At 44.9% G+C, this 12,125-nt stretch overlaps 1 protein-coding gene across 1 annotated transcript in view; it reads right to left on the minus strand.

The window, feature by feature from the left end:
- The window catches only part of nox1 (NADPH oxidase 1), a 109,965-nt gene extending 100,349 nt beyond the window's left edge, over window positions 1–9,616 (minus strand). The window contains exons 1-4 of the mRNA XM_084331387.1: window positions 9,529–9,616; window positions 9,093–9,188; window positions 7,081–7,191; window positions 5,377–5,461 (exon numbers count right to left, since the gene is read on the minus strand). Coding sequence (XP_084187513.1) covers window positions 5,377–5,461; window positions 7,081–7,191; window positions 9,093–9,188; window positions 9,529–9,573 — 337 coding nt within the window. The 5' untranslated portion in view covers window positions 9,574–9,616. The remainder of the gene's footprint in view (window positions 1–5,376; window positions 5,462–7,080; window positions 7,192–9,092; window positions 9,189–9,528) is intronic.
- Window positions 9,617–12,125: the final 2,509 nt, after the last annotated feature.

Consider the following 12,125-nt stretch of genomic DNA (forward strand, 5'->3'; position numbering starts at 1 on the left):
ATCTGAGATGGCTTGATCCATTTTTTTAATTTTACATGGTGTAATATAAGCTCGATGAACTACCTTTAATTGTATCATTTTATATCTTACACATTTTGATGATGTTGTTGTATTTTTTAAAACCGTCTCCCATTGTGGAGCAGTCAAGGAGACCTTCAAATCCCTCTCCCACTGCTGTTTAATGGAGGCCAGGCCATCTGATGAGCTAAGTGACAGTAACCTATAGATCTTAGATACTGACCTCCTTTCTGAAGCGATCCTTCTTAGTCTGTCATCCAAATCCTTATGTATCCCCATATCTCTATTTTTCATGGATACTGATCTTACTACCGATCTCAACTGAAAGTACAACATGAATTCACTATCTCTTAAATTATACAGATCTTTCAATTCATTAAAAGGTATCGTCTCTCCATCCTTCACAATCTGTCCTAGTTGATGTATTCCTTTACCCTGCCATGAAGTATTTACTAGTGTGCTGCCCCCAGCCATTAACAGGGGGTTAGACCATATGGGGCATGAAGGTAAAGAGATCCCTTTGAAGGCTAGCCGTTTCTGTAGGGTTTTGATTATCTCACATGAAAATCGTATTATCGGGTTATCCATTTTAAAGTTAGGTTTGGGGTGAAACCATAATGATACCAAGGATACCGTCTTACTAAGTTCTGATAAAATATTCTCCTCAATCCATTTCCAACTGCCTATTTCGGTCTTGCATATGTAACCCCATGACAAGGGGAATCTGGCATTATAAGAGAGATAGTATGAGTAAACATCCGGAATACTAAGTCCACCGCTATTTCTTGGTCTCATCAATTTCTTGTAGCTGATTCTAGGTGTCTTCTCCCTCCATAAGAAACCTGTAAATAGCTTATTTATCTCTTTAAACCAATACGAGGGGAATTTGAGTGGAACAGCTGATATTAGAAATGATATTCTAGGTAAAATATTCATTTTTATTATCTCTGCTCTACCCCATAATGAAATGGGTAACACTGTCCATCTCTTAATATCCTCCCTAATTGTCTTCAAGAGGTGTGGACCATTAGAATCAAAAATCGTGTCTATAGGTGTCCGGATGTTTATTCCGAGGTATCTCATACCTTGTGATCTCCACTGTAAAGGGGCAGAACCAATATGTGAAGGATGGGTCAGGTTATTCAGAGGAATAGCTTCACTCTTATTAAAGTTCACCTTATATCCTGAAAACTCCCCAAATGCTTTAATCAGCTTCATCACCTGTGGGATTGATTGACAGGGTTGTGTTAGTGTTAATAGTACATCATCTGCATACAGATTAGCTTTAAAGTCATGCCCCCCAATATTGATGCCCGTGATTTTCTCCTCTGCTCGTATGGCACATGCCAGCGGTTCGAGGGCGAGGATGAAGAGTGATGGAGAAACCGGACAACCCTGTCGGGTGGACCTGAATAGCTGAAACGGTTGAGATATAATGCCATTTGTTTTAATTGAAGCTAGTGGTTTGTTGTATAGCGCCATCACCCAATGTATGACCGTGGGTCCAAAACCGAATCTGGTAAGAACATAAAACAGATAGTGCCATTCTATTCTGTCGAAAGCTTTCTCAGCATCCAAGGATAAAGCTACCGCTGGTTGTTGTAGGTTGCCCGCTTTTGACATGACATGAAATAGTCTCCTCATATTATTAGAAACGTGGCGGCCTTTAATAAACCCTACTTGATCAAGGTGGATCAGTGAAGGCATGACTGTCTCTATGCGCATGGCCAGGATCTTAGCAAATAGCTTATAATCGCTGTTCAATAAACTTAAGGGACGATAATTACCCATTTGTGTGTGATCTTTATCAGGTTTAGGTAACAAAGAGATAGTAGCCTGGCACATACTCTGAGGCATGGATTGATGAACTATTATGTCATTGAATACTAGTGTAAGCAGTGGGGTTAGCCTGTGTTGAAACTGTTTGTAAAACTCTAAGGTGTATCCATCATTCCCTGGTGCTTTCCCTGTTGAAAGGAGGTTCATGGCAGATATGATTTCTGATTCTCTGATAGGACCCTCTAAATGCTCCCTTTCTACCTCTTGTAATGTGGGTAAGGATATGTCCTTAAAAAATATATCCATGTCTTCCTGTTTTTTAGATCCTTCTGACTGATAGAGTTTACTATAAAAATCACTGAAAGCTTTATTAATTTCTGTTTGTTCATAAATAACTGCCCCTGTACTATCACATATAAATGGTATTGATTGGCGATTTTCTAATTGTTTTAATCTTAGTGCTAGCATCTTACCGGCTTTATCTCCTGATTCAAAATATTTCCTACCGAGTCTGAAAAGAGCAAACGCTGTCTCCTCATGTATAATTGATTGCAACTCTGTCTTAAGAATCAACATAGTATTTTTCAGTTGTATATTTCCAGGGTTAAGCATGTGTTGTGTTTCTACAGCCTTAAGTTCTAATATTAAGTTGTTTTTCTTCATTATCATTTTCTTCTTTCTGGCTGTAGAATAGCTAATAATCCACCCTCTGCAAGTTGCTTTGAATGCTTCCCACACCATTTGTATTGAAGGGACAGATTTTAGATTAATATTTATAAATTCAGTTATTCTCTCATTTATCAAAGATACAAACTCTTGATCTTTTAGCAAAGAGTTGTTAAATCTCCATTGTTTACTTTTGTGATTGTTTACAGAGAGAGCTAAGCGCACTGACATGGGGGCATGATCTGAGATTATAATATTATGGATGTTGCACTCTATCACATTCTCAACTGTACATTGTGAAAAAAGAAAGTAATCAATCCTTGAGTACGAATTATGAGCGTGTGAATAGAAAGTATATTCTCGGGCAAGAGAGTTTACTACCCGCCATATGTCTGTCAAAGCCAGAGATACCTGCAACTCATTGAGCGCTGCTGACAATGCACCATCTGATATGAGTGGGTGGCCCGATCTGTCCACTGCCGGGTCACTAACTAGGTTGAGATCACCTCCTAAATAAATATGGTCTGCCGCAAAATGAGATAATGCCACACTCAATTTGGATAGAAATTCGGCCTGACCAATATTGGGTGCATAGACATTTACTAACGTGCATTTAGTATTTTGTAAAAAACCTGATAGAATGATAAACCTGCCATCCTTGTCAATAATTTTTTGAGATAGTCTAAACGTCAGTCGTTTTGCTATTAAAATACTGACGCCCCTAGATGCCCCGGTACCTGGTGCTGAGTAGGCCTGGCCTACCCATCTCTGTCTCAACTTAATAGAGTCCTCATCCTTCAAATGTGTCTCCTGCAACATCGCAACATCACAGTCCAGGGATTTCAAATGACTAATGACTTTATATCTCTTTGTTTTATTTGAAACCCCGTTTACATTCCAACTAATCATGTTAATTGTGGCCATCAAAAATTATATTGCGCTTTAGCTTGTTGAAAAGGTTGGATAAAAAGGAAAATACTGAATATATGTTGAAGTTATCAATGGTCTGCACCAACAAGGGGAAATACACACAAAACACATAACAAACCATACAAGAAGTGCCAATAAAAGGGCACACACATAATATAAGAGAGATAGAACCTGTGTCCATCCCCTGTCCGTGAACAAACTGATAAACACAGTTATCCGCACGCAGTGATCAGACCATGTCCTTAATTAAATGCATGATCCGTGCATCCGAAATTATTACTATAGGGGCAGTGCAATACATAACCTCAGAAAACAAAATAATATATATATACCTACATATACACATATATATATATATATATATATACATACATACACACAAACCAAAAAAAATTTATTATAATAATAAACGGTATAATGAAAGAGGCTGCCCCTAATGTTCATTGCATACCTTGCACGGGATCTTGCTCAAGTCATCACCCACACTAAATAACTCAGTTGTCATGTCTACTGTCAACTGTCAGTGAGTGGTGGGTGTGTCATACCTCTATGCTCTGTCCATTAACCAAAAATATTAGGAAGCTTGATCTTCAATCCTTTCGCTGCATCCGTGGGGTTATTATAGATGGATGTTTCGCCGTCGATGGTGACTATCAGCCTCGCAGGGTACAGTATACCATTACGGACATCCGCGTCCCACAATTTCTTCTTGATGTCGGTATAACCGGCGCGCTGCTTTTTAATTTCCACGGGTAGATCCTGGAATGCGTGAAGCGGCCTTCCTCCCCATGTCAGCTTCTTTTTCTTCCCCGCGGCTCTCAAGATGTCCTGCCTGTCGTTCCATCTCAGCAGCCGTATAATGTACGGGCGAGGAGGTGCCGATGGGTCTGGTCTGGGTCGGAGAGTCCGATGGTGCCTTTCTACCTCTGGTACCTGGTCAGTGTCCTTTAAATCCAGGATGTATCTCAGAATGCCATTAATCATATTATTCGGGTCACCGGCTTCCTCTCCCTCTTTCAGGCCGACCAATACGATGTTATTTCTCTTGCTCTGCGCTTCCATGTAGGTTAATTTGGTTTTCAAGTAGTCCACGTCTCCCGTCAGGTCTTTCAAAGTTTTGCCGTCTACGGCCATCTGGTCTTCTACCGCTCCGATACGGTTCTCCGCGTTGGATATTCTTTGCAGAATAGCCCGTGTGTCCTTCTTTACTCCGTTGATCGATTCACTGAGCTCATCAAACCTTAGCTGGAATGAATCTTTGATGATAGATACCTCCGCAATTAGGTGCGACGCCCAAGCAGGGGTGTCTTTGTCTGACATAATTTGTTTGGCAGAACGCCAATCGATTTCACGTTTCTTAGACAACAGCCTTGTCTCTGCACGGTTGCCAGGACGTGTCATTCACACCTCTAGTGTATTGAAACCTTTTCCTGAAGTTGCGCGGATTTTTCTTTCTTTAGAGGTGAAATAATAACTTAATTGGTCTGTCACTTACGAGAGCGAACTACCGTGCCATACCGCCGTAGTCACGTGAGGTTAACTTTCACTGCCACACTACAGAAGGTTAACTTTCACTGCCACACTACAGAAGGTTAACTTTCACTGCCACACTACAGACAGTTAACCTTTCACTACCACACTACAGAAGGTTAACCTTTCACTACCACACTACAGAAGGTTAACCTTTCACTACCACACTACAGAAGGTTAACCTTTCACTACCACACTACAGAAGGCTAACACTTTCACTACCACACTACAGACAGTTAACCTTTCACTGCCACACTACAGAAGGTTAACCTTTCACTACCACACTACAGAAGGTTAACACTTTCACTACCACACTACAGAAGGTTAACCTTTCACTACCACACTACAGAAGGTTAACACTTTCACTACCACACTACAGACGGTTAACACTTTCACTACCACACTACAGAAGGTTAACACTTTCACTCCCACTACCTGTCATCACAGACCTACCCGTCATCAGGCCGATCATGTACGCCACCAGCTTGTGGAAACTGATGTTCTTGTCCAGCTGCTTCCTCATAGTTCGTCCGCAGCACTGAAACAGTCAAGGAGGTCAAAGGTTAACGCTCTGAAACAAAAGCAACTATTCAAGTCAGTTATCAGAACTCAGGCCTAGTGGCTGCACTCGGTACTAAAGCTGTCTAGTCTCTAGTCTCTAGTCTCCAGTAGCTGCACTCGGTACTAAAGCTGTCTAGTCTCTAGTCTCTAGTCTCTAGTCGCTGCACTCGGTACTAAAGCTATCTAGTCTCTAGTCTCTAGTCTCTAGTCGCTGCACTCGGTACTAAAGCTGTCTAGTCTCTAGTCTCTAGTCTCTAGTCGCTGCACTCGGTACTAAAGCTGTCTAGTCTCTAGTCTCTAGTCTCTAGTCGCTGCACTCGGTACTAAAGCTGTCTAGTCTCTAGTCTCTAGTCTCTAGTCTCTAGTCTCTGCACTCGGTACTAAAGCTGTCTAGTCTCTAGTCTCTAGTCTCTAGTCTCTAGTCGCTGCACTCGGTACTAAAGCTGTCTAGTCTCTAGTCTCTAGTCTCTGCACTCGGTACTAAAGCTGTCTAGTCTCTAGTCTCTAGTCTCTAGTCGCTGCACTCGGTACTAAAGCTGTCTAGTCTCTAGTCTCTAGTCTCTAGTCTCTAGTCTCTAGTCGCTGCACTCGGTACTAAAGCTGTCTAGTCTCTAGTCTCTAGTCTCTAGTCTCTAGTCTCTAGTCTCTGCACTCGGTACTAAAGCTGTCTAGTCTCTAGTCTCTAGTCGCTGCACTCGGTACTAAAGCTGTCTAGTCTCTAGTCTCTAGTCTCTAGTCTCTAGTCTCTAGTCTCTAGTCTCTAGTCTCTAGTCGCTGCACTCGGTACTAAAGCTGTCTAGTCTCTAGTCTCTAGTCTCTAGTCTCTAGTAGCTGTGCCCTCCACCCAACCCAGCCCTCCACCCAGCTGTGCCCTCCACCCAACCCAGCCCTCCACCCAGCTGTGCCCTCCACCCAGCTGTGCCCTCCACCCAGCTGTGCCCTCCACCCAGCTGTGCCCTCCACCCAGCCCTGCCCTCCACCCAGCCCTGCCCTCCACCCAGCTGTGCCCTCCACCCAGCCCAGCCCTCCACCCAGCTGTGCCCTCCACCCAGCTGTGCCCTCCACCCAGCTGTGCCCTCCACCCAGCTGTGCCCTCCACCCAACCCTGCCCTCCACCCAGCCCAGCCCTCCACCCAGCCGTGCCCTCCACCCAGCTGTGCCCTCCACCCAGCTGTGCCCTCCACCCAGCCCTGCCCTCCACCCAGCCCTCCACCCAGCCGTGCCCTCCACCCAGCTGTGCCCTCCACCCAGCTGTGCCCTCCACCCAGCCCTCCACCCAGCCGTGCCCTCCACCCAGCTGTGCCCTCCACCCAGCTGTGCCCTCCACCCAGCTGTGCCCTCCACCCAGCCCTCCACCCAGCCGTGCCCTCCACCCAGCTGTGCCCTCCACCCAGCTGTGCCCTCCACCCAGCTGTGCCCTCCACCCAGCCCTGCCCTCCACCCAGCCCAGCCCTGCCCTACACCCAACCCTGCCCTCCACCCAGCCCAGCCCTGCCCTCCACCCTGCCCAGCCCTGCCCTCCACCCAGCCCAGCCCTCCACCCAGCCCTGTAGCCCTCCACCCAGCAGGTAGGCGTCCCGGGGCGTCTCATCTTACCACGAAGGAGCCGCGGAGCAGCGACAGCAGGTTGCGACACACCGGGAGGAGGATCAGCAGGCAGTTGAAGTTCAGGACCGCGGCAGGAGCTCTGGCCCAGGCCAAGGCCGACTGCAGGTCAAAGGTCAGAACACACACACATGGGTTCTAGCACCGGGCCAAGGCCGACTGCAGGTCAAAGGTCAGAACACACACACATGGGTTCTAGCACCGGGCCAAGGCCGACTGCAGGTCAAAGGTCAAAACACACACATGGGTTCTAGCACCGGGCCAAGGCCGACTGCAGGTCAAAGGTCAGAACACACACACATGGGTTCTAGCACCGGGCCAAGGCCGACTGCAGGTCAAAGGTCAGAACACACACACATGGGTTCTAGCACCGGGCCAAGGCCGACTGCAGGTCAAAGGTCAGAACACACACACATGGGTTCTAGCACCGGGCCAAGGCCGACTGCAGGTCAAAGGTCAGAACACACACACATGGGTTCTAGCACCGGGCCAAGGCCGACTGCAGGTCAAAGGTCAGAACACACACACATGGGTTCTAGCACCGGGCCAAGGCCGACTGCAGGTCAGAACACACACACATGGGTTCTAGCACCGGGTCAAGGCCGACTGCAGGTCAGAACACACACACACATGGGTTCTAGCACCGGGTCAAGGCCGACTGCAGGTCAGAACACACACACATGGGTTCTAGCACCGGGCCAAGGCAGACTGCAGGTCAGAACACACACACACACATGGGTTCTAGCACCGGGTCAAGGCCGACTGCAGGTCAGAACACACACACATGGGTTCTAGCACCGGGCCAAGGCAGACTGCAGGTCAGAACACACACACACACATGGGTTCTAGCTAGGGGATGCACCGATCCGATATTGGATATCGGCCGCGATATCACTAAAATAGCTGGATCGGTAAAAAAATATATCAGGATTATTTTTTTTTTATATAGTTTCAAGTTTCAAGTTTCTTTAATAGTTGTCATACAGAAGTACAGAATACTTTCATACAAAATGCTTCTTACTGTTACGCTCCAGAGAGCGTATAAAAATAAAAGAATAAATCTTTTATTTCTCTTTTCTCTTATAATAAAAGAAAATGAATAACAATTCAGTACATTTATATCTGTGTTAATTTGTTACATTTAGTTTCACTAAGTTAGGAAAGTAATGTTTTAAGTCGAGCCTGATGTTGCCTTGCTGCACAAAAGAATGATAATAATAATAATAATAATAATAATAATAATAATAATAATAATAATAATAATAATAATGACTTGGATTTATATAGCGCTCTTCATGATCCCAGTCTCTTCCACACAGTGAGGCGTACAGACAGTTTATTAATTGAACAACGGGTATTTACATTACATTTACATTTAGTCATTTAGCTGAATGCTTGTATCCAAAGCGACTTACATGTTCTGTACGACAAGAAGGGTACAGCTGAGTAACAATGTTCAAAGTGTTGAGTGCTACTACAGTGTAGGTTAGTTTATTAGGACAAGTGCATGACAGTAAGGTTAGGGTTAGATTATTATTATATTTTTTTAAGATAATGGTATCGGATCGGTAGTCGGTATCGGCCGATACCCAAAGCCAGGTATCGGGACTGAAAAAGTCGGATCGGTGCATCCCCTTTATGATGAATTGAAAATGGGGGACCCTGATGTAAACAAGACGAAAGTCTTTCTCTGGTCTGCATCCCCTTAACAATTGTGTGTATTGAGCCGTACTGTATTGATTTGTACCCATTCTGCAATCTGTTAAATAAAATGTTCAATCAATCAATCAATCAATCAATCAATCCCTAGTTCTCGCACCAGGCCAATGCAGACAAAACACACACACATGGGTTCTTCAACCACATTGTTCATACTTGCAGGTGTCCCGTTTATAAAGCAAACGCACGTATATTTAAAAACCAAATTTAATTCCGATATGAATTAAGATTAATTTAATTGTGCGCGGCGTGCATGAAATTCCACTGCCAACTTCTCCACTCACCCCTAAAAGATGACGCGTGTAGAAAAACTGGTCCCCCAAATCGTAGAAAAAGTAGAACCACAAGAAAAGGAATATATTGATGGACATCCAGACCACCTGCGAATCAACCCAGCCAGGAGAAACGTTGTTAGAACACGAGTATAGCGCATATACATAATTATTCATATTTTGTTCATTCATATTCTACCGTATATTATGTCGTGTCCGTTAATGTCGCACAAACTGACCAAATCAAATATGATAACGACTTGTCAATAAAGACCTTTATGATTCAGATTTATTTTTTTATTATTTAGGTAAAGAAGGAAACTGAGGATTCATGAGTTTGGATGGCTATACGCATATTGCGCACATGTAAGTGATGATAAATCAGTGTCACTCTTATGCCGTGGATTATTATAGCCGTCTGAATAGGTAGTTTAGGAGTTGAGTTTACCATTATGAAGGATGTGAGTCCATGGTTGATAATCCAGTTACCCATATTTGCTCCCGCGGCTCTGACTGCTGCATTCTTCTGACTCCGCTCCCCGAGGCGCCTTTATAGTCCGCTCACCTGTCGGAACCGCTCACCTGTCCAGAGTTAACCACTCCCACCAGACAGAGATAAAGCCAATAGGGTAAATCTGCAGTGCTGCAGACCGGGGCGCGTGTATATTTTCCCCAACTTCCGCGTTCGGTTTGCACGATCCGATTGGTTTTTTTCAGCGCCAATCGTGTTACTCCTAACAATCGCGCCAGCAGGCTGTTACCCTAACCCTAACCAACTAACCCTAATCCTAACCTTAACCAACTAACCCTAATCCTAACCTTAACCAACTAACCCTAACCATGAGTAGAACAAAGACTAAATGTAAATATCATGTTTTTTAGAAATATATATAAGAACAAAAAACCTGCTTGTCTTATGATGAGATACAATTCACAATCAACAGACACAGTTACTCCACCAGGCATGTGTCAATGGAAAGATGTACTGTAAAGATGCCAAGAACAAATGCAATGAAAAGGACTGTGATGTATAGAGGCAAGCCATGACTGCATGGAATTCCTTACCACCTGCACTAACTAGGGTTGAAAACAAACAGACATTTAAAAAACACCTTAAAAATCATATAAGAAAGAGTGGTACTGTCAGTTAAGTAAACATAGTGGGTGATTGAGAAGATGGGTATGTGTGATTGTTGAACTTAGATTTTTAATATATTTGTATATTGTATTGAGATGTATTGTTATGCTTTAAGTGAACATATATGCCTTGAAACATGATTGAGTAGATGGGTATGTGTGATTGGTGAACTTAGATATTTTATTATATAATATTTTTAGGTGTTATTGAGGTGTATTGTATTGTTTTATTGTATTGTATTGTATTAATTGTATTGTATTGATTTTATTGTATTGTATTGAGTTGTGTGGACCCCAGTAATAGTAGCCTATGCCTGTGGTAATGGCTAAGGGGGATCCGAATAAACTAAACTAAACCAACTTCGAAAGAGAGCGACTTCGAAAGAGTCGCCAAGCTTAACCAGTTTGTTAGGAGTAACGCGGTTGGTGCTGAGAGAAACGTCAGTGGCCAATCAGATCGCGCAAACCGAACGCGGAAGTGAAACTCCGTTGGGGAAAATATACAGGCGACCGGGGCCTGTACTGTGTGTCGGGGCCTGTACTGTGTGTCGGGGCCTGTACTGTGTGTCGGGGCCTGTACTGTGTGTCGGGGCCTGTACTGTGTGTTGGGGGCCTGTACTGTGTGTCGGGGCCTGTACTGTGTGTCGGGGCCTGTACTGTGTGTTGGGGGCCTGTACTGTGTGTCGGGGCCTGTACTGTGTGTCGGGGCCTGTACTGTGTGTCGGGGCCTGTACTGTGTGTCGGGGCCTGTACTGTGTGTCGGGGCCTGTACTGTGTGTCGGGGCCTGTACTGTGTGTCGGGGCCTGTACTGTGCGTCGGGGCCTGTACTGTGTGTCGGGGCCTGTACTGTGTGTCGGGGCCTGTACTGTGTGTCGGGGCCTGTACTGTGTGTCGGGGCCTGTACTGTGTGTCGGGGCCTGTACTGTGTGTTGGGGGCCTGTACTGTGTGTCGGGGCCTGTACTGTGCGTCGGGGCCTGTACTGTGTGTTGGGGGCCTGTACTGTGTGTCGGGGCCTGTACTGTGCGTCGGGGCCTGTACTGTGTGTCGGGGCCTGTACTGTGTGTCGGGGCCTGTACTGTGTGTCGGGGCCTGTACTGTGTGTCGGGGCCTGTACTGTGTGTCGGGGCCTGTACTGTGCGTCGGGGCCTGTACTGTGTGTCGGGGCCTGTACTGTGTGTCGGGGCCTGTACTGTGTGTCGGGGCCTGTACTGTGTGTCGGGGCCTGTACTGTGTGTCGGGGCCTGTACTGTGCGAAACAAAGTAACATAATAATATATATAGGACACTAGAAACATAAAGTAAGATACGGAAAATAGGACGACCTAATGTCCAAAATATCGAAATAGGTACTTTACATTTTCACTTAAAGACATCTTTGGTTCTTTTTCAACGAAGAATAATGAATGCTTAAAGTAATACTATATAGGTTAACTAAACCAGAGCTAGAAAAAAACGGACTCTTATACTCTCACCTGCCTCCAATGTAGCCCCCCCCCCCAACCAACCACCTCCAATGTAGTTTTCCCCACCCACCCAACCTCCTCCAATGTAGTTTCTTCCCCCTCAAATGTATATACCGGTACTCTCTTGTTAGACTATTTTTGTACTCTTAAACAGTACTGTATACTTGTAGATCTGGTATGTCATAAATGTCTAGGTGTAACAGTACTGTCTATCATTTGAGGGGGAAGAAACTGTACATTGGAGGCAGGTGAGAGTATAAGAGTCACAGTTTTATGATGAATTGAAAATGGGGGACCCTGATGTAAACAAGACGAAAGTCTTTCTCTGGTCTGCATCCCCTTAACAATTGTGTGTATTGAGCTGTACTGTACTGTACCCATTCTGCAATCTGTTAATAAACTTTTCAATCAATCAATCAAAACAGTACAGGCCCCGGTCTGCG

This window comes from Notolepis coatsorum, assembly GCF_963971535.1.
Source record: "Notolepis coatsorum genome assembly, chromosome: 16".
NCBI classification, from domain to species: domain Eukaryota; kingdom Metazoa; phylum Chordata; class Actinopteri; order Aulopiformes; family Paralepididae; genus Notolepis; species Notolepis coatsorum.